At 39.4% G+C, this 23,396-nt stretch overlaps 1 protein-coding gene and 1 long non-coding RNA gene across 9 annotated transcripts in view; one reads left to right on the top strand and one right to left on the bottom strand.

Annotated features, from left to right (window-relative positions):
* LOC100082296 (WD repeat containing planar cell polarity effector) overlaps positions 1 to 23,396 on the top strand; it is a 193,954-nt gene that overhangs the window by 153,868 nt on the left and 16,690 nt on the right. The window contains exon 17 of one of the 7 annotated variants that reach the window (XM_029072180.1): positions 11,893 to 12,008. The exons of 5 other annotated variants lie outside the window; for them this stretch is intronic. In XM_029072180.1, the coding sequence (XP_028928013.1) occupies positions 11,893 to 12,008 (116 nt within the window). Of the gene's footprint in view, positions 1 to 11,892; positions 12,009 to 14,088; positions 14,286 to 23,396 lie in introns of those variants that run through there. One more of the 7 variants, XM_029072183.2, reaches the window with a different exon arrangement.
* The window catches only part of LOC103171202, an 87,755-nt gene that overhangs the window by 18,600 nt on the left and 45,759 nt on the right, over positions 1 to 23,396 (bottom strand). The gene's annotated exons all lie outside the window — the stretch shown is intronic.

A 23,396-nucleotide genomic window follows, 5' to 3' on the forward strand; every position in this document is an offset into this window, starting at 1 on the left:
AAAACAAAAATCTCAGAAAATGGGTTGAAGACAAGCTCAGATAGGACTCACAGATAAACATACACTTCCACGAACCGGGAGCCTTGGAAAAGTGGAAATTCTGTGGCTGGGGAGATATACGGCAGTATCTGATAGTTGCTTCTTTTACAAAGATAATTTGGCTAGGTCTCTTCTGAAGCACAAGCACAGAAATTTGCAAATGGTACATCTAATTTTTTTTTTTTACCCTCCCTAGTTTTTCCCAGTTAGGCAACATTAATTTGGTAGTTCTCATCGCCCTGTCTGTCCACTTGCTTTCCTGTAGGAGGAAACCCTGTGGAAAATGCATGTGTAGTTTGGCCCCTGCTACTGATAATTAGGGTAACAAGATTTGCAGTGTGTTTAACAAGTGAAGAATTACATTGTATTACAAAATCTCAGCAAAATGATGTATCATATTCTAAACTGAAATCTACCCGATGCAGAAAGACTTCTGCTTAATTTCTTTTTTCTCACAAATTTTAAAATTGGGCTAATCCAAAATCTAAATATGGTCATTCAGTCAGTACAGTCATTTTTACAAAGAGTGGTACTTGTAAAAATCTCATTTTAGGGGAAAATTCTGTTATAGAAACCATTGTTTCAATTAATGTAAATTAACTATTTAAATCTTCTAACAACTAATTTTCATGTAAATTCACAATCAGTGGTATTTACTGAGTGCTTACTTTGTGTAAGCACTTGGGAGAGTAGAACACAACAAAGTGGGAAGACACATTCCCTGCCCACAAGGAGCTTACAGTCTAGAGGGGGCGAGACATTAAAATAAATTACAGAGATGTACATAAGTGCTGTGGGACTGAACAAGAAGTGAGGATCAAGTGTTTAAAGGGTAGAAATGCAAAGTGATGCAGAAGGAGAGGGAGTACAAAAAATGAGGGTTTAATCAGGGAAGACCTCTTGGAGATATGATTTTAATTAGGCTTTGAAGATGGGAAGAGCAGTGATCTCTCGGAAATGTCAAACATTCCGCTCCTCTAATGGTAACCTTCTTACTGTACCTCAATCTTGTCTATCTTGTCGCCCGACCTCTTGCCCATATCTTGCCTCTGGCCTGAAACGCCCTCCTTCCTCATATCTGACTGAAAATGACTCTCTCCGCCCTTCAAAGCCTTATTGGAGGCACATCTCCTCCCAGAGGTCTTCCATAACTAAGCCCTCCTTTCCTCTTCTCCCACTCCCTTCTGCATTATCCTAACTGGCTCCTTTTATTCACCCCCCTCCTCTGCCCCTTATGGATATACCGGTAATTCATTTATTTATATTAATGTCTGTCTCCCCCTCTAGTCTGTAAGCTCACTGTAAGCAGGGAATGTGTCTGTTATAGTAAACTCTCCCAAGCAGTTAATACAGTGCTCTGCACAAAATAAGCACTCAATAAATATGACCGAATGAGTAAGTTAATGAAGGAGGAAGGTACAGTGAGTAGGCTGACTTTAGAGGAGGAAAGTGAGCAGACTGGGCTGCAGGAGGAAATCAGCAAGATAAGAGGGAGGCAAGGTGATTGAGTGCTTTAAAGTCAAGGATAAGGAACTTCTGTTCGATGCAGAGGTGGATGGGCAACCCCTGGAGGTTCTTCAGAAGTAGGAAAAGATGGACTAAATGTTTTCTTAGAAAAATGACCTAGCAGCAGACTGCCAGGACTGGACTGGAGTGGGGAAAGACAAGTAAGTGGCAGGGAGGTCAGTAAGAGGCTGATACAGTAGTAAAGGAGAGATCTAAGTGCTGGGATCAGCATAGTAGTTTACACTCTTGCCTCATTGCTGTATTTAATGCAGTAAAAATAAAGTTGCAAAATCAGAAAAGAAAATACTTGTACAGTACAATAAGGATGAAGCGAAGATGGGGAAAGTGTGATAGCATCATGTTTTGACTATCGCTACACAAAAGTGCATAATTGTTTCTTCTTACACTAAATGCACTGGCACAAATTTTTGAATTGTGTTATACCCATTAGAGAGAGTGCTGCAGGAAGAATGTTCCGTAATACTTCCATCATATTATAGCCAAACTTTATAATGAAAACATGTGCAGAGCTTTGCCTGGGTGTGTGGAGAATTACAAGGAAGAAACAAGACACAGTCCCTGCCCTTAAGGGGCTAACAATGTGGAAATGTATAAATATCAATACTGAAAGATAAAAATACTTATAAAATGCAGCTGAACTGACACAGATCATGAAAATACACGAATATTGCACAAATAACCAAAACGTGTATTTGACCACTTGTTTACGGCTGGGAAGCCCACAGGTACTCAAAAATTTGTCTGAATATTGATTAATTGCACCAACTGGCTTTCCTGTCACTGTAGACATGGTCCCAATCCCCCATGATTCAACCCACAGAGAAGCAGCGTGGCCTAGTAGAAAGAGCATGGGCCTGGGAGTCAAGAGAACCTAGATTCTAATCCCAGCTCTGTTGCTTGTCTGCTGTGTGACCTTAGGTAATCACTTACCTTCTCTGTGTCTTGGTTACCTCATCTGTAAAATGAGGATTAAGACTATGAGCCCCACGAGGAATATGATTTATGTCCGACCTGATTATCTTGTATCTGCCCAAGGGCTTAGTACAATGCCTGTACATAGTAAGCTTAACAAATACGATTTTTTAAAAATCACAAAATTCTGTCCATTCTGCCTTCATCATACCTCGAAAATCTGCCCTCTCCTCTGTATCAGCCTCCTTGCTGACATCCCTGCCTCTTGTGTCTCCCAACTTCAGTCCACGCTTGACTCTGCTTCCCAAATCATTTTTCTAAAAAACATTCAGTCCACACCTCCCCAGTCCTCAAAAATCACCACGGTTGCCCATCCACCTCGGCATCAAACAGAAACTCCTTACTATTGGCTTTAAGGCTCTCAATCAGCTCTACCCCTCCTACCTTATTTACCTCACTGATCTACTACAATCCAATCCCCACACTTTACTCTTCTAACACCCACCTACTCCCTGGACCTCAATCATCTATCCTTGCCCACATCCTCCTGGGGCTTGAAACTCCCTCTCCCTTCATATCCAACAGACCACCATTCTCTCCTGCTGCCCTTCAAAGCTCTCCTAAAATCACATTTCCTCCAAGAGGTCTTCCCTGACTAAGCCTTCATTTCCCTTCCTTGCTCTCCCCTCTGTATCACCTAGACTCAGATCTGTACCCCTTAAGCACGTGAAATTCACTCCACCCTCGGCCCCACTGTACTGATGTACATATCCTTACACTCTGCCATTTTCTTTATCTGTAGTTCATTTTAATATCTGCCTCCCTAGCTAGATTGTACGCTCCTCGTAGGCAGGATCGTGTTTGCCAACTCTACTGTGTTGATCTTTCCCAAGCCCTTAATACAGTGCTCGAAACACAGTAAATACTCAAATACCACTGCTTGATTTACGGAGTTATTTGTACAGGCCAGGATGTGGATGGAGAGAGTGAGGTAAGGTTTAATGAGGCAGGCTTCGTAGTTGCGATAAAAGGCAAATGGCCAAAACAGTTGCCCAGCACATACATGACAAGATACTGTTGGAATAAATTATGAAAACAATCTAGCTTAATAATCTTTGTAACAAAGAGCAGTGCAGTCCAGTTCAGCTCCCTGAATCACTTACGCAAACTCCCTCTCTCGACTTCTGATATTTCCCTATCCCGACTTCACTGCAGAGAGCAGACCATATGACCTTTCATCCCCAATTGGGGGAAAGAGACAGATACACATATCCTAGTGTGTACAACTGGTCTGGTACACTGGAGAAGGGACAGGGACTTGTGGTCTACCAGGAACGGAGGGAGTGCCAGCCAACCCCACCCACAGTCACCTGCAAGGTGGAGAGAAAAGCAAGGAGGAGGGGTGTAACTCCACAGGAAAAATTGGCTAAAGAATCTCCAATGGCTGCAAGATTCCTGGAGGTTGGAAACGTTCAGAGTTAAATATTGCCCAGCTTCCTCTTTTGGTCAATCAGTTGATCATTGGTATTTATTGAGTACTTGCTGTGTGCAGGGCACTGACTAAGCACTTGGGAGACTAAAATGCAATTCACTCATTCAGTCCTATTTATTGAGTGCTTACTGTGTGCAGAGTACTGTACTAAGTGCTTGGAAAGAACAATTCGGCAACAAATAGAGACAATCCCTATTCAACAACAGGAATTGTTGGTAGACCCGATCCCTTCCCTTGAAGAGCTAACAATCTAGTGGTGGTTGTGGGGGTACGGACAGGGGAAGCAGCAGAGTATAAGGATATGGATGTTAAGTGTTATGGGGCTGTGGGGTGGGGATACAGACCCAAGTTGCATAGGCGACATAAAAGGGAGGGTGACTAGCCTCCATCATGCCTATCTCCCTACCTATCTTACTAAAACATACTGAATTTTCTTTGACCCAGAGTAAAAGAGGATATAAAAGGAGATCAATGACCGATGAAACTCAAATTTATATTTAACCTACTTTTTATAAGGGCATGGATGTTCACTATTGAAAATATCATATCATTTAGGAGAGGACTGAGTTTATATTTTAAATTTGGGCTTTTGAGTTTTATTTCAATGATTCATCTACAAAACTATCTCCTTGATTAAGTGCTTATTTGGTAATGTTAATCCTTTTCAGCATTTGCAAATGGCTAATGTTCAACATTTCAGCTTCCTCTTGGCATACGTAGTACTGCTAAGGCAATTTTAAGGCAGTGGATGAAAATATAATCCCAAATTTATCAATATCCAAACCTTGGTTTAAGTGAGCATTCTACATTGGAACAAGTATGATGACACTCACACAAGAAAAGCAAGAACTAACCCTGCTGCATCAGTTATCCAGACAAACGCCAGACTGTTTTACAAAGAAAGAAGGGAATTCTCCAAGGGGAAAAAATTTTTTTGATGCCTTTAAAAATGACTAAACTTTCCAGAATCACATTCTAAAGCATATGTCAATTCTAGTTAGATTGGAAATAAATAATTCTTCTATAATGTGCTGAAGTGATTTATGTCAACCAAGGGAAATTAAATTTTGGGGGGGTTACTTTATAGTATTTGTTAATAATAATTATTATTATAGTATTTATTAAGCACTTACTATATACCAGGCACTATACTAAGCACTGGGGTAAATACAAGATAGGACACAGTCCCTGTCCCACATAGGGGTCCCAATCTTAATCCCCATTTTACAAGTGAGGTAACTGAGGCACAGAGAAGTTAAATGATTTGCATAAGGTCAGACGGCAGACAAGTGGTAGAGGCAGAATTTGGACCCAGGTCCTTCTGACCCCCAGGTTCTATCCAAACAGTTGTAAGACAAGCTGAAGTTGGGAAAAAGACAGAATATATTTTAAGAACACAGTAAAACAGAGCCTCAGACAATACTGTACCCCAGATAAAAACCACAGATTGTAAGCCCGGTGTGGGCAGGGATTGTCTCTCTTTATTGCTGAATTGTACTTTCCAAGCACACAGTACAGTGCTCTGCACATGGTAAGCGCTCAATAAATACAACTGAATGAATGAACAGTAACGTGCCCTGGTATCAAGAAAGGAGCACCTCTTTTTAAGTGGAAGATTTGAATGGATCAAGAGACAAGGAAGCAAGGGCAAAACAGGCCAGGCATTGCAAACCTCAGACATGGCAGCACAAGGGGCAGCAGCTTTAAATTTATTTTTACATATATCTTATGACTGTAGGCTATTTTGCCATGAAAATCTACTTTCGTGAGAGAAGCTGCATGGCGTAGTGGATGCAACATGGGCCTGGGAATCAGCAGGGCCTGGGTTCTAGTCCTGGCTCTGCTACTGTCTGCTGTGTGACCCTGGGCAAGTCACTTCTCTGTGCCTCATCAAAAAAAAAAGATTAAAACTGTGAGCCCCAGGTGACACAGGGACTGTGTTCAACCTGATTACCTTGTATCTACCCCAGCTTTAAAAACAGTTCCTGATCCAAAGTACATGCTTAACAAATACCATTAAAAAAATCCAATCTTTGTTTAATTGCATGAAAGCATATTTTGCTTATTTACTCCAGGACCCAGTTAAAAGGCAGGACAAAATACCATCAAGAAGTTGTTGCCAAACACAATATATGCCTCATTTAATGACCGACCTTTGAAAAAATTCAAGAGTGCCTTGTATAACGTTATTTTGCTATTTTTAAAAAAATTATTAGGTACTTACTACATAATAATAATAATCATCATCATCATCATGTTCATATTTGTTAAGCGCTTACTATGTGCAGAGCACTGTTCTAAGCTCTGGGGTAGATACAGGGTAATCAGGTTGTCCCACATGAGGCTCACAGTCTTAATCCCCATTTTACAGATGAGGGAACTGAGGCACAGAGAAGTTAAGTGACTTGCCCACAGTCACACAGCTGACAAGTTGCAGAGCCGGGATTCGAACCATGACCTCTGACTCCCAAGCCCGTGCTCGTTCCACTGCGCCACGATGCTTCTCTACTCTGTTCTAAGTGCTAGGGTAGTTACAAGATAATCAGGTTGGACGCAGTCCCTGCCACGCATGGGGCTCACTGTCTAAACTGGAAGTAGAACTTAACTCCCATTTTACAAATGAAATAACTAAGGCAAAGTCACACGGAAGACAAGTGGCAATGGTAGGATCAGGATCCAGGTCTGACTCCCAGGCCCATGCTCCTTCCATTAGCCCACACTGTTTAGTCTGGGGCTTTCAATTACCTTTTTGAACCTTTTGGGAAAGATCTAAGAATGGACTGTATAGTTTTCACTTCTGAGGGTGGGGGCTTTGTACTACTCTTCCCACGTATCAGGGGCTCCCAAACTAGAGCAAGGGAAGGGACTGAAAAAAACCTGGATGAGCATGAAAAAACTACTGAATAATCAGCACAATGACGATGATACCTTGATTTATATAGCACTTTTTGATATAGCCTCCTCTCAACCTCCTTATGATGTAAGATGTAAAGAGAGACACATCTATCCTCATTTAACAGATGAAGAAACAGAGGGAGAGTTAAGTTACTTGCGTGAGATCACTCATTAGGCCAGAGACAAAGCTGCCATTTGAATCTTTTTCTCCCTATTCTCAGATCCACGTTCTCCCCACTAGGCCATAAGTCAAAGGATGCTGGAAGGAAACATGAGTAAGAACTCAAAAAATAAAAATACTGGCATAACAAAGGAGCTTGTAATGTTCTGGGAAACCACCAATATTTTAAATCTCAGTTCCAAAGAGATTTTCTAATAGTAGGATCAAGGAATATCCAGGGTGTGGTGTCAACTGAGGATGATCAGTGACTATGCTTGCCAAATCCTGAGGCTGTGTGCCATGTTGTTGCATTTTCAATCTATCCCAATAGCAATACACCAAAGTGTAACATCTGCTATGTCCATTATGAACATTACGCTCCCCAGTCCATTATGTGCAGTGCTACGGTACAGTAAATCCTTATTATGCAAACTAGCTTCCAGCAGTTAACAAGCTTTCAGGCCTTTATGTTAACCCTTTAAGAAGAGAATATCACCTAAGATCAGGACCAGACTGGCTCCAAAATAATGACTGAAAAATCCTAGTATGCTATCTTAGGAAGGGACTTTTGGGAAGCTGGTGGTAGGGGTGTGGGGGTTAAGTGAAAGCAGAAGCCATTTAACTGACTCCAAGCAGCTCACTATTTACAGTAAGATAGATAAATGACTTTTGGGAGGCAGTCATGACCCAGACTGGCCCATATGGACTCTGGCTCACTGGATCCCAGCTCCGCCACTTGTCAGCTGTGTGACTGGGCAAGTCACTTAACTTCTCTGGGCCTAAATTCCCTCATCTGTAAAATGGGGATTAACTATGAGCCTCACGTGGAACAACTTGATTACCCCGTATCTACCTCAGCGCTTAGAACAGTGATCTGCACATAGTAAGCGCTTAACAAATACCAGCATTATTATTATTCTTCGCAAAACTCCAGTACTGTAGCCTGGCCCCACCTTGGACTCTGATGGTTTCGAAACTGGTTCCTCTAGACTGTAAGCTCATTGTGAGCAAGCAACATGCCTACCAGCTCCATTATATGGTACTCTCCCAAGCGCTTATTACAGTGCTTTGCTCATGCACAAGAAGCACTTAATAAATATGATTGACTGATTTGGTTTTGTGAACCCTATTAAGAAGGTGGTCAATAAGACATTTATTTGATGCAGCTGCAGTAGCCTATCAGTGGGGTAAGGTTCCTGTTGCTCTCCAACTGTCCCTATCTGCCCATCTGAATTTAGAATTTCCAAATTTGATTATGCTGGAGGGCAGTAATGAAGCAGAAAACCACTAACCTTGGTGGGTGTGAAACCAGAACAATTAGGCTGTTTTCCTCCCACAGTGCTGTCCCTGAGCCATTGCCTGGACTGCCTAGCAGTGCTAAATAGAGGAGATGCTCCGATATAATCAAAAAAAGAATCATTTTTGAGGAAGAGGAAAAAATAATCTAGGAGGCTGGGAAAGAATGAGGGACAGCAGAATAGTGGCATTCAAGAATTTGAAGTTTGGGGCAAGGGAAGAAAAACAGATGGGTTAAGGAAAACCTAATATACCTAAATGGATGCATTCTACCAAAATGACCTATTTCAGAGTTCAAGAAGTAAAGTGGGAAAGATTATTTCAGTTGGCCTCTAAAGTAGCAAGTTGAGTGGAATATGAAAATAAAATGGAAGACAAGGGATAATTATTTTTTCTTTTAGTATTAAAAGTTACCCTGATCAAAATTACACCTAGAGTAACTTTTTCTATAGCATAAGTCTTTTTTTCTCAGTGTAATTTTGAAACATCAATATACCACTCCACTATACTTTCCAGTTTCTCCTATGATCTCTCTATTGTTCTGGTGTGATTTTATTTACATTTCATCTTGTAACACTGAAAAGGAGCTTATTTTCATTTTAGAGTAACAGTGAAATCAATGTGATCTTTCCTTCTATCATCACTATAAACGGCTTTTATTGAGTGTCTACTATGGATACAACTCTATACTATGCACTTGGGAGCTATCCAGTAAAGAGGAGATATCCAGTAAAGTAAAGAGGGAGAAGAATGGCTACAAATTGCCATATATATAATAAACAGCAACAAAATAGATTCAAATGATAATAAACCACAAAAGGTTTAAAAACTAACATATGAGCATATATATTCATGGTTGCTTAGAAGGTTGTTAGGGTGGCATGACCAGAAAGTTAGTGGTTTAGTCAGGGAATGCCTCTTGGAAGAGGTTACTTTTTAGAAGGATTTTGAAAGCATGGAGGAAATGAGTGGGATAGATTTGATGGGGGGAGAGAAGACCATAGATGGGAAAAAAGGCATGAATAATGAATCACAGATGGAAGTGGTGCAAATGAGGTTCAGTGAGGTTTTCTGGAGAGGAGCAAAGACAACTAGCTGGAGCTTAGCAGGAGAAATGGAGAGTAAGGAGACAGCTCGTGGAAAGCCTTGAAACCAGTAATTAGAAGTTTTTATTTTATGCAAAAAGAAATGGGTGGACATTGGAGATTGAGAAGAGAAATGTTGGGTTCTAATCAGCACTAAAAGGCATTTGGCACTAAAAGGAGGAGGGGCTTGCAGGGAGACCAGCAACCCAGCTAATAATAACAATATTAATAGTGGTATTTGCCAAGCACTGTCCTAAGTAAGCAGAAGGGTAGATACAATAACTGCATCTGCCACATTCCTTGCCCTACACAGGGCTCACAGTAAGAGGGAGGGGAAGGATATATCTTACAGATGAGGAAACTGAGGCACAATAAACTTGAGTGACTTGACCACGGTCACCCAACCCGATAGTGATAGAGCTGGGAATAAAACCAGAGTCTCCTGACTTCCAGCCTTGTGCTGCTTCCACTAGGCCACACTGTTCCACAACAAGAAGTGGTGGGCTGCCCAGGTTAATATATGAGAAAGATGTTGAAAGGGACACTCACCGGAAGGGGATCAGCGGAATTTACTCAGCACCTCCTGTACATAGAGAATTGTACTACATACTTAAGTACACCAGAAGCAAAAGACATGGTCCCTACATAAATATTTACAAAGAGAGGGAAGTAGGAGGAATAACAATGATACAATTAGTAGTAGCAAGAGAATGTCAGAAATTATGGTATTTCTACAGACAAATCTTGGAAATCAAGATTTCCCATTTCCCTCCTGGAACATCATCTTATCTTCTTTATCCCTTTCTTCTACATTTTCAAAATCATCTACAGTGCCATCGCTAAATCTTTTCAGAAAAGATTTGTCACTAGACTGAATTTATAGAATAAAAAAACTGAGAGGGACTTCAGAATTTAAACCCTAAACTTTCCAGGACAGATTGGTATCCATCAATTAATGGTATTTATTGAGCACTTACTGTGTGCAGGGCACTATACTAAGCACTTGGAAGAATACAGCACAGCTGGGAGACACATTTCCTCTATTGATGGAATTCATTAAGCACTTTATGTGCATAGCACTGGAGTAAATATGGATAATCAGATCATACACAGCCTCACACAAGAGGTTCAGTCTAAGAGGAGGAGAGAGCAGGGATTTTATCCACATTTTACAAATAAGGAAATTGAGGCCCCGAGATTTAAGTGGTTCACCCAAGGTCACAAAGAAGGCAAGTGGTAGATCTGGGACTAGAGCTAATGTCTTCTATTAGGCCATTGCTATAGATAACCTACTTCCGGTTTCATCACCATAACAGTTAATTTTTTTTTTCTAATCAATTGTCCTCACTCCTGCTTTCATTTTGTCAGTGTTCTCTTGCTCAGTCCTCTGTGGACAAGAAAAATACCTGATCAGTATCCTCTTCATGTACTATATAAAGCAGGCATTCAAGAAATACCATTTAATGATGGTAATTGAAAACAATTGTCAGACGCACCTTAACCTTTTCTTCTCCAGGCTAAACAATACCAGTTCCTTTAACTTTCATTATAGGTCTGTTTTCCAACCCTTTAATCATTTTGGTCACTATTCTCTGAAGTGTCTCCAGTGTCTCTGCATCCTATTTAAAGTTCAGTGATCAAAACTGGACTGAATATTCTAATGAGGGTTGACCTATTGTGTAAGAGAAGAATTACACTGGCACTGCAAGTCATTCTTCTGCTCTACACTACAGTCGTTTGTTGGCTTTTTAAAATGGACTACACTGATGACTCATTCAGTTTACTTTCAACTCTTAACTCCCAGGCTTTTTCTGCTGTAGAGTCCTGGTGACAGGACTACCTTTTTGTTTGGGTCCCTGGATATTATCTTGCTCTGGTCCTTATTAAAATCTGTCCTGTTTTTGTAAGACCATTTTCCAATTTGTAATTAAACAAATTCTGTTAAAAGTCTAAAAGTTGATGCAATTATTTGATACAGTATTCGAGGGGAGCAGAATATTCCTCAGTGGCTATTCCTCAGTGAGCAAATGCAGAAGACCAGTTAAAAATGAAAGTTTAGGATCTTAAAACCAACTAATGGAAAAATTTCTTCTTTGCAGGAATACTTTTCGACTCACTTCTGCCTCTTCACCTTCTTGTTTTTCCTGAATTCTTTCCAGGTCATTCCTCTCATGCTACTCTTCTCTTCTCTTTTTTTCCATGTCCCTCAACTTTTCTGTTGGTCTATCTTTTCCTCTCTACATGAACTATGCTACCTTTCCTCAATCATTTTACTCACCATTTTAATGTTCCTCTCTGCCCTGTAATCTTTAGTAACTGTATCCTTTTCCCCTCTTCATGGCCTAGCAGCCCTACCCCTTGTCCCTGTTCCTTCCCCTCCTCCATCTTAATTTCCCCTCATATGCTCTCTGTCCCTGTCCACAACTGTCTTCTTTTTCAGCTTCTCTCTCTGTTGGAACTCTCTCTTAATCCTTGTCTCTTACCAGGTGACCTCCTAGATGCTTCATTCTCCAAAGCTCTGGATAACTCTCTGTCATTTAGGCCACTGGGATATTCTTCTCCCTTAGCTGACTCAGTGGCAAAGGAGACGTGCTCCCACTGGGTAAGGAGTTTTCAATTGTGGCAGCAGTGGGGGGAGAGGGGGTCACAGCGGGCTTCTTGGTGGCATTCCCACTCCTGTAAACTAAAGGGTCTCCATGCTGTTCTTACAGCGTTAGGAAGGCCAGATCATCATGATCTCCCTCCACTGCGTTTGGTGGTCACTGACCCCTCTACGCCTTCAAAAAATGGACTTTCACCATGGTGGTGGCAGAGTTTCCAGGAAGGAGGAGAAATCACATTGTCAGGGCATCAGCATACAAGAGTTTGCTCCTTTCCCTGGCTGCTGAGGAGCTGCGGATGCTTTCCTCAGTGGGAATGCCAGAAAAACAACGGCTAGCCCAACTATGAGCCACCTTAATAAAAACAGTCTTTAAATAAAGCTCTTCATCTATACTTGTGAAAATTAAGTATTATCTGAATTTACTGAGTTTAAATGACCATTGAGAAAACAGCAGAAATGAGAAAAGGATGTCTTAGAACTCTGTAGTGTTCTTAAAATATATCTTAATTACTTCAAGAAAATTAGAAGTTCATGTTAGTCTGCAGAAGGAAAAAAACTCATTTTGAATACTTCAGCCTCTTCATCTAGAGCTGTTCAAATGTTTATAGGGTTGCAGGGTCCTGTAAAGGCCTTGGGCACAAGCCCCCATAGAATGTGATGTTGGCATGCCTGTGCAACACAGCTTCTGAGAAAATGAGTGACAGGCCGTAAGTGTGTATCAGAGAAAACCTATGCTTATGTCTGCTTCAGTGACTTTATTAGCCACACCCTTCTTGTAAATTGTAAACTGTCATTCAAGGTACTAGAGTGATGTTTAAAACAAGTCATATTATAATAACCCAGCTTCTTTTATGTTCTAATGCCTAAAGGTAAGTTTAGAAAATTCTTCTTCTTTGTCTCATAATAAGATCCATCTAGCAAAAACTGAATAATAAACCCTAGTAGTTGAGAGTAAGATTTATGGTGATTAAGGTGTATATATATAGTTGATGTTTATATAATAGTGATTTATTAATTCACTGAAATAGAAAGGTTCATTACATGTTCCTGATTTATTTAGATTAGTCAAGTGAAAAATAACCAAAGTTACATTTGTTTAGTTCTAGACAAGTGAAATAAGTTTTCAATTTAAAATATTATAGTATCATTCAATCAGCGGTCCTTATTGAGCACTATGTGCAGAGCACTGTACTGCGTGCTTGGGAGAATACAGTATAGAGTGTCCCTGTCCACAAATAACTTACATTCTAGAGGGAGAAATGGACAAAATAAATTTTGGATATGTCCATAAGTTCTTTGGGGCTGAGGGTGGGGTAAATATCAAATGCTTCAAGAGTCCAGATCCAAGTGCACAGGTGATGCAGAAGGGCGAGGGAGTAGGGGAAAGGAATTTATTTGAATAAGTCCTCCTGGAGAAGATATGATTTTACTAAGGCTTTGAAGGTGGGGAAAGTGATGGTCTGTGGTATTAAAGGGGTCAGCAGCAAGGTATATGAGACTGAGGTACAGTCACTAAGTTGTCATTAGAGGAGTGAAGGATGCTACACAATCACTCCAGAATTTTGATATGATGAAAGTAGTAGTAATAATATCCTTTAAGCACTTACTGAATGCAGAGCATTGTGGTTCCTTGTGTTTCCTCAGCATTTTGTGAGAATACACTCCAAAATACAGTGCTGGAATTCCGTATTTTAAAAAAAATATTTTTAAAACCAGAGTATATTATGTTTCTTTAAATAACTGAGAAATTGCATAATCTGATGATTAGGAAACAAAAATAACTTTATTTATGAGTAACCTATTTACAACTGGTGTTCTTTGTTTAAACATTGTTTTAATATTTCTATATTTTAACTAAAGAAATGGGCTTTTGTTAACTAGGCTGTGATTTAAACATTCCAAATTTAACATCTTGATATTCTCAAGAATTGGTTTACTGCCAGGTCGATCATTAAGTTTCAGTCCTCTGACCAGGCATCATCAGTTGAATTCAGAGCAATGCTTAAATTTGAGGTGCAATGCATTCATTGTAAATTGCTTTAGTAAATCAGTGCTGAGCAATTAATTTTTCATTCTGCAGGAAAACAGCCTTAAGGGTTTCAGGTGTACCTCAGGATTCAACTATGGGCATCGTGGCTATCTCTTCTGGTTCAAGTACATCCTGGTCCATGACTGATGAAGCCTATTCAGTTGACAAGCAAGACTATTTAAACACCTTTAGGTTTGAGTGTTTAAGTCCAAATCAGTTTTGAAGTAACAAGAAAGGAAGAGCAAACAGTTCAGATTTCAGTCTTCTTTTTTTTCCAGCTAAACCATTCAATGTGTGCATTGGTCCATTAATTATTTGTCCATAGCACTATTTGACACTGCAGCCTCTCCATTTACCCTAGGGTGGCAGTTTTGTGGTGGAAGTATTTTAATGTAGGAAAAAATTTCCCAAAGGTTAAATTGTTTGTTTAAATTGAAAACAATTTTACTATTGACCTTGTTTCATGAGTTAACATTAACAAAATCATTAAAATCATTAACATTAATGGTATAACAACACTTCTTTAAGAGCAGCTCGCTTGTTCACTTGTTCAGTCTCTTAATTTCTTGACAGGTAGCATTTTGAGACTAATGCATTACTTTAAGCTGTCCTTCACTACGGCCAAAATGTTAATGGTATAATTAATGAACTTGAAATCACATTTTATTTGAAATACTGTGGTTTTTTGTTGGGTAAATGAAATCATCAGAAGAGTCTCCCAGGTCTTTATTTTTATATCTTTAGTTTCACCCACTGTCTATTATTCCAAGACAAAAACATGCCACCAAGTTGTTGAAAATTGTATTACTTCTTTAAACTTCTTGAATAGACATATAAGGACCATTAACAATTCGATAAAGTTCATAAAAATCACACTAAAGTACATGCTAGAATATGTGTATATATATTATATATTACAATGTCTGGTTTTTATGTATGTATACAAAACCAGACCTTGTAATGCTAAACATGATAATAGCATGGGTTTAAATTACAACTCCAGAAGAGTAACAGTTTAAATGAGAAATAATTATATTTTCTAACAGAGAATTAAATGCACATTTAGGAGTTTTATTGAACAACTCAAAGGCCAGAATGACTAATTTTACCTTCTGGACATATTTTATGTAAATTCCTGAAGCACAAACTTTATCCTCATTTAAGACATTTTGAATTTCAATTATTAACATTTTTAAGTGCTAGAGTTTACTAGTTCTGGCCCTGTCATAAACACCATTGTTAAAAAGTAATTCTTGGTACAATTTCCTCATTTCAAATGCTCTCTTTGTGTGAGTGTAAGCTCCCTGTTGACAGGGAAAGTGTCACATGCTGCTGTTGCTTTTTCCTAAGCACTTAGTATTCCGTATGCACCCAGTGGATGCTCAATAAATAACATCACCACGAGATGTTCAGAGTTTAAAGTTTTACCTGTCACTCCCTGGCACAGAGTGAACTTTCAGAGATTAATACATTCTGAAAACAATTTCCGATGATGTTTTTGAAAAACCGTTAATCATGAGTTCATATCTGTTCTAACTGAACCCAATTCCATTATATTCCGATGGTGCTTATTTCAGGTCCATAAGAATTTCGGAAGTAAAGATGTCCACTAGTGGTAATTTGAATATGTTAACATTTCCTCCATGCAACACCAGAGACCTTAGCTCAGACAACTTAGGAATTTAAGAGACTCTGTTTCACTGAAAAGTACACTTTACTGAGAATATTAAAATGATGGCTTTACCTCATCAGAATTCCAATTTCAAAAATCATGTTTACTAAGCATGTTTAATACCACATGTAGGAATTGAAGTAATATGCCTAACTACAGATAGGCAAATCTAATTATAGCTCATATAGAGCCCTGCACAAGTTAGAAATCCAGGGCTCAGTCTGGCCAGGTCCAAGTCAGTATCTGGTGAGTACAGTATTGGCACTAAACTGAAGTAACCAGCTCTGAGTTCAGCCAGAAGGTGAAGCCTCTGTACTGCCCTTAAAAAGGCATTGACCGTCCAGTCCAACTTCAACAGGTTTGGTTGTGTTAATCCAGCCTGACCCCAGGAATCAGGACCCTCAGGTCAAGACCTCCCCATAATGGATTATAGAATAAAAAGCATATCCCCTGTCTCCACTCCTAGAAAACCACAGGTATGAATTAGCATTCAGAGAAGCAGAGTAGTTAGTGGATAGAGCACAGTTCAAGGAGTGAGAAGGACCTGGGTTCTAATCCCAGCTCCACTTCTTGTCTGCTCTTTGACCCTGAGCAAGTCATTTCACTTCTCTATGCCTCAGTTATCTCATCTGTAAAATGGGGAGTAAGACCGTGAGGCCCATGTGGAACATGGACTGTATCCAACCTGATTAGTTTGTATCTACCCCAGTGCTTAGTACGGTGCCTGGCAAGTAGTAAGCGCTTAAATACCATTAAAAAAATTACACATGCACATCAGAAATACAACAGTACTTCACCTCTTTAAAGCTAACAATCTTCATATGTAACTGTTAAGAAATGAAGCAGAACCCACGTTTTGTGTACAGACTGGGGATCACCTTTGAAAGATACTTTTTGGAAAATTAGAAAAAATTAGGGTCCTAATAAAATATGGATTGTTGACCACTGTATTTTTAAAGTGATTCCACTGAGTGGGTGTATGTGAAGCTTGGCAATGCTGACAGAAGTGACAGTTCCATCCACATCATACATCCACAGGGACTGTCCCTGTAGCATCTGCATATTTGATGTGCCCAGTGCTGTTAATGCCTTTGCCTTTTGGTCACTGTAATAAAACTTTTTCCTCAGGCTACAGTGTTTAAGTGTACTATTCGCAGGATGTTTTCTGTAAAATCTGGGCTGTGGCTGCATCCACATAAATGTGTGGTGTGAACCTGGGGATACTTTTGAAAAAAGCCAGACATTTATATTTCATCCCTGAAAAAATACGATTTTTTCACAGACTACTATTAATACAACACTATGTATAAATGAGGAGATTTATATGTTCAATCCATTTCCCCATTACTCAAGAACCTTCAGTGGTTGCCCACCTCTGCCTCAAACAGAAACTCCTTACCCTCTGCTTTAAAGCTTCCAATCTCCTTGCCTCCTCCTACCTGACCTCGCTGCTCTCCCTCTGCAACCCAGCCCACACACTTTGCTCCCCTAATTCCAACCTAATCACTTTACTTCGATCTTGTCTATCTCGCCACCAACCTCTCACCCACAAACTAATGGTGGCCTGGAACTCCGTCCCTCTTCATATCTGACAGACGGTGACTCTCCCTACCTTCAAAGCCTTATTAAAAGCACATCTCCTCCAAGAGGCCATCCCTAAACCCTCATTTCCTGCTCTTCCACTCCCTTCTGCAATGCCCTTGCTCTTGGATTTGCTCCCTTTTCTCACCTCTCCCTCAGTACAATGCTCTGTACACAGCCAGCACTCAATCAGTGTGATTGATTGAGATGAATGGGTTCCAGTATTCCTCATTTAAATGACCCTAAAATGACCACTACAAAAATTCAAAATAAGGATGTCAATTTAGAATATAAACCTAGAGCAAAGCAAAAATTGAAACTCCTGAACTATTAGATTACCCACATGGTATACCATTTGCAGTACTGGTATTTAGCAGAAATTAAATATATGCATTGCCCTAGTTATGGTGTGTGTGACTACAGCCAAAACATTGCTTCACCATTATTTACTGAGATGAAAAAAGAGATACAGTAACAAAATCATTTAGTTTCTCAAATTTAGGTTTATTTTTAAAAAAGTCAGATTTCAAACATTCCCAATATATCAAAACTAAGAGATACCTGAATAGTAATTTTATATTTGTCCCTTCCATTTTAAACTGATTCACAATTTTAGATATGACACTACTTGGATTATTCTTAATTTCCTAATTCCTGAAATGTATTAAATTAGAATAAGGGCTGCTCCCATCTTTTTTAGTTAATATACTCTGGAATCTGCTAGCTCCAGATGATCTGTCTTTCCAAGGCTGTATTGTGGAGGCTCATGTTTCAGAAAATATTGGTAGTTATTGAGACAATAAACAGTACTGGTAACTAGAAATATTTCTATAAGAATTAAGAAGTATTCATTTAAAACCAAGTAGCACTATAAATCTAGAGAGCTTCTTCAAAAGACTGCAAATTATTTCTGGGTAAATTTTAGTTGATAGGCTCAGGAAGGTGCTGTTGGGACCTCCCTCTGTACTAAAGGCATGCCTTCATTCCAAGCGGCATGTGATGACATAGAAATACAGGCAATAACATGTATCTCTGTTTTCCCGTTTCTGCCGGCATCTGTTTCCCAATGAAAGCAGGGATGGTGTCCCCTCGTGTTTTGGAATAGTACAGAGTACACTGTAAATTATAATAGTGTGTAATTTATCCAAGACATAAGATGTTGAGGAAGCAGGGATTTTGCCTCATTCAATTATTTTATTAAAATAAAGTTTTGTGCATGCTAGTATGAAGACTTATGCAAAGCACAGCACTATCCTTAACCTTTTACTGTCCTAACAGAGGGGGATATATCAAAAAAGTATCTCCCTTTGCCTCCTTCAGAAGACAATCCCACAGAATTGTCCATCACTCATTAGCAATACACATTATGGGAACAAATTCCACTTAGCAGCTCAACCTTGATTGGTTTCAAAATGCCAACAGGCACAAATTTACCATTTGGCACCCTTTTTCTACCATATCAAATTAAATCATAAAATAAATCATAAACTACCATCAGGTATCACCTCTTTCCCTCCCTGCCAATTCCTCCCTTTATTTTCTCAGTAGCCACCAAAACCTCTGTTGCTTTCCTTTCCACCAATCTTCAATCTTTCAAAGACCTTTAACTTCCGCTCACTTTCAATAGCCCCCAAAACATACAAATGGATAGGTGTCTTATTTCCACCTGTGTAGTATTTCCTTGTACTTTAGTATGGTGCTCTGTACACACTGATAGATTAATAAATACTATTACTACTACTTGAGGGAAAGTGGAACCATAAGAGAAAGTACTAAAGTACTTGGGTGGAGTGAGAGTACCTACCTAAGGAGAGTGGGAAGGATCAGTGTTTTGGTTGAAGAAATTGAGAAACAGGATTTCAGTGGGCAGCTTGAGAGGTGGGAAAGAAACATTCAATATAAATACAAGTTTTTGGCCTATGAAGTCTGATGTTAGGATGACACCTGGATGGCACTGTTTATAACAGAGTTCTGAGCAACTCACTGGAATAAACTACAGTCAAGATTATGCTGAAGAAAAATACTTGGGCTTTTCTGGAAGCAATTAAAGATTAGCGCTCTTACTGCAATATCCTCAGAGGACGTGACTTCTAATTCCGGCTCTGCCACTTGTCTGCTGTGTGACCTTGGGCAAGTCACTTAACTTCTCTGTACCTCAGTTATCTCATCTGTAAAATGGGGATTAAAAGTGTGAGCCCCACTTAGGACAACCTGATTACCCTGTATCTACTCCAGCACTTAGAACAGCGCTTGACATACAGTAAAAGCGGAAGCAGCATGGCTCAGTGGAAAGAGCCTGGGCTTGGGAGTCAGAGATCATGGGTTCGAATCCCGACCCTGCCATTTGTCAGTTGTGTGACTGTGGGTAACTCACTTCACTTCTCTGTGCCTCAGTTACCTCATCTGTAAAATGGGGATTAAGACTGTGAGCCTCATGTGGGACAACCTGATTACCCTGTATCTACCGCAGCATTTAGAACAATGCTCTGCACATAGTAAGCACTTAACAAATACCAACATTATTATTATTAACAAATACCATTATTATTATCCTTTGTCAGAGCTGTTTGTACACATAGGATGAGAAAAACAGTCATGTTCAACACAACATAAAAGTAAAGCATATGAGATTGATAAATCAGCTGATTTGATTATGTGTTGAATTCACTTTTTCTATTTTGTTTCTTCAGAATGCTGACTTGCTTTTAAGGGCAATTAGAAATCTCTGCCTATTATTTGGAACCAAATGGAATAAAATTTTTAATTTGGCAAAAAAAACCTTTAATATTTCACATACTTCTTCCAAGGAATTTAATGAATGAAATTTTTCCACACAGAATTTTTCCAGAGATTATCATCAAAAATTCTACATAAATTGTTCCAGGATTTAAAAGGTTTCTGGTGTTCCCTTGGCTAGGAGGCTGCTACTAGGAGTCAGGGCTCATGAGTTCGAATCCCAGCTCTGCCACTTGTCGGCTGTGTGACTGTGGGCAAGTCACTTCACTTCTCTGGGCCTCAGTTCCCTCATCTGTAAAATGGGGATTAAGACTGTGAGCCCCACGTGGGACAACCTGATTCCCCTGTCTACCCCAGCGCTTAGAACAGTGCTCGGCACATAGTAAGCGCTTAACAAATACCAACATTATTATTATTATTACTACAATTACTCTATAAACATCAGCTTGTACAGAATTCAATAGTATTTATTGAGCGTTTACTATGTACAGAGCACTGTACTAAGAGCTTGGAATGTACAGTTCGGCAACAGATAGAGACAATCCCTGCCCTGTCGTGCTCACAGTCTAATCGGCCAAACATACTGTGCAGAGCTCACAAAGAAGTCATCAAATGGCTTATCTTGTACTTATCAACTTCATTTTTATGCTTCCAAAAAGCCGTATTTTTACAACAGCAGCTGCTACTTTGTAAATATTTTAATGGCTTCTGCTAAGTAGAGCTGTCAATTCTACAAACAATATTATAAAAGATTTTCATTCTTCCGTGTGATTGCATGTCTTGAAATATGTTTTATCCCTGAAAATCCTGTGGTAGGGATTTGAGAATAGAAATGGTTTAAAGGCACAAAGCCAGTAATAATAGAGATATAGTCAGGGAATAATAAATTTGATTCCCTGATACTTTAAGGGGTTCTGTGTTCAAATGTGAGGGTTTATGAGGGGTAGAAGTACCTTTGAAGCTTGCAAATCAATTTTTTTTCAAATATATCTTTTCCTAACACAATGTGACAAACCAGTATTTTCTTGCCTTTAAAAATATGTGGGAGAGTTGACCTGAAATACTAGGAGGAAAGTGCCATAGATGCTCAGAGATCATAAAAAGGATTTTTACTCAACCATCGCTGAATTTTTCTCCCATAAGCTACTGGCATATGATAGCATTTATTAAGTACTTACTATGTCCTAAACACTGGGAGTAAATACAGGGTTATCAGACTGGACACTGTCTTTGTCCCTCCCAGGCTCACAATTTACCTTATCCACATTTTATAGAGGAAAGAGAGGTCCAGAGAGGTTAAGTGACTTGCCCATGGCTACGTGCAGCGGCAAAACTGGAACTAGGACTAGTGCTCTTTAGATCATGCTGCCAACCCAAGTAATCACAGAAATTCAAAGTATTGCTAGTATTCTCCCCTTTGCACTAGTCCCTCTGCCCATGGATTGAGAATCAGAATGATCAAATTTATATGCCACCATTCCAAAATCAAAAGCAGTTTTCCTTAGTTTTAGTTCACAGTAAAATTTGGCCCTAATTAACACATATTTAAAGATATCATTCATGTTCAAGGATGCATACTAAAGGTGAATTTATTTATACTGATAGGCATAGCTGGAATCCTCCACACTTTGTATGCTGAATGTCTATTTGTTGAGAGGTAATAGTAATGGTATTTATTAAGTGCCCACTATCCCAAGTGCTTAGAACAGTGCTCTGCACACAGTCAGTGCTCAATAAATATGATTGATTAAGCTCTTGAGAAAGTACAACAGGAGCATGAAATCCACAAAAAGCTTACACTATCCAAGGAGAGACTGCTGTGTTTGCTCTTTGTTGGATATGGAACCACATGCCCCCCAAATGTTACAATCTTCCTGAAGTCGCTATTCCCAACTGTGACCTACTAAGATGTGGGGTATGCCATTATCATTTCCTAATAACACACTCCTCTGTAACTCTGTAGGAAGCTTGCCTCATTGTACAGCTTTAAAAAGTTACTTCTAGCCTACCTGCTTCCCTCCCTATTCAATACAATCACCCAGTAGTAAAACAGCACTTATTGTAATTCATTATTGCTGGTTGACACCTGGTAGAATGGATGACAGGGGAATAGCAATATGCCCAACTACTACTACTATTATCTACTACTCACAAATAAAATATCATAAACTCATATATATCACAGTCACAGAGCAGGGGTAGACAACTATTGTTTAAAGTTTAATCCCTTGTAAACTGATCATTTTTCTCTGTATTTTAGAAGCACACCAACAAATCCACTGACATCTCCCAGGATAATCATCCCATCAGCTAGCTAACTCAGCTGGGATGGGCTAGTTAGGATTCTTTTTACGTTCTCCCTTTCTCCCCATAGAAGTCAGTCCTGTTCAGAGCATGTGCACTGCTGACCGCAACACGGTACTTCTGTTATAAAGTTAGACACGGGGTCATTAGACTTCCGCTAATACCTCTAGCCAAGTTTGGAAGACTTGAGAATACTAATTGCAAAACTCTACACTTTGGGACTTCTATTCACAGGAGGAAAGGCCTCTCCAGAAGGTGACTTTGTGAAATGCTCAGTGAATATTTAATGATGATAATGAAATGTAATTTGATGCTATCCTTCCCTTTTCCAAGAAAAATAAGATTCTGAAAATCTCTGCAAATAGTTCTTGGCTGGAAAAGCCTGTTTAATCTGTAATTAGTTTAAGGGACTATACTTACCTCTAAGTTCTTTAGTGTTCAGCCCACTTTGTTGACATATGAGAATTATAAAGGATTTTAAAGAAAGTAGGGACTAAGACTTTGACATATTCTCTAGAGTAGTAGTTATAGTAGTATTTATTGACCACCTACTGAAATTCGTAGGCAGTACAGCAGAAACATGACACTGTACTCTCCCAAATGAGCACAGCACTGTATTGCGTGCTTGGGAGAATACAACAGAGTTGGTAGATGTGCCCTGCCCATAACAAGCTTACAGTCTAAAGGGGGAGACAGACACTAATATAAATAATTTATAATATGTAATTTTTAGATATGTATGTAAGTGCTGTAGAGCACAAGTCATATTCCCTGCCCACAATAAATCTACACTCTGAGGAAGACAAATATAGAAATATTTTCAAGGTGGATTCAGAGTAAAATTGAATATTCAATTGTAAATATATACTAACTACTTTGCTTTCAACTCTTCCCACCACCATCCCCTTGCCCATGTTGTTCCCCCAGTTTGGAACTCCTTCCTCCCCCAAATCTGAGAGATCATAGCCTTCCTGAAAATACACCTCCAACGGCCCGAGGAAGGGCTGGTCCCACAAACAATTTTTGAGGAAAAGTAATAGGATTCCAGAGAGGAGAGCCCCCACCT

Source organism: Ornithorhynchus anatinus, chromosome 9 (assembly GCF_004115215.2).
Source record: "Ornithorhynchus anatinus isolate Pmale09 chromosome 9, mOrnAna1.pri.v4, whole genome shotgun sequence".
NCBI classification, from domain to species: Eukaryota; Metazoa; Chordata; class Mammalia; order Monotremata; family Ornithorhynchidae; genus Ornithorhynchus; species Ornithorhynchus anatinus.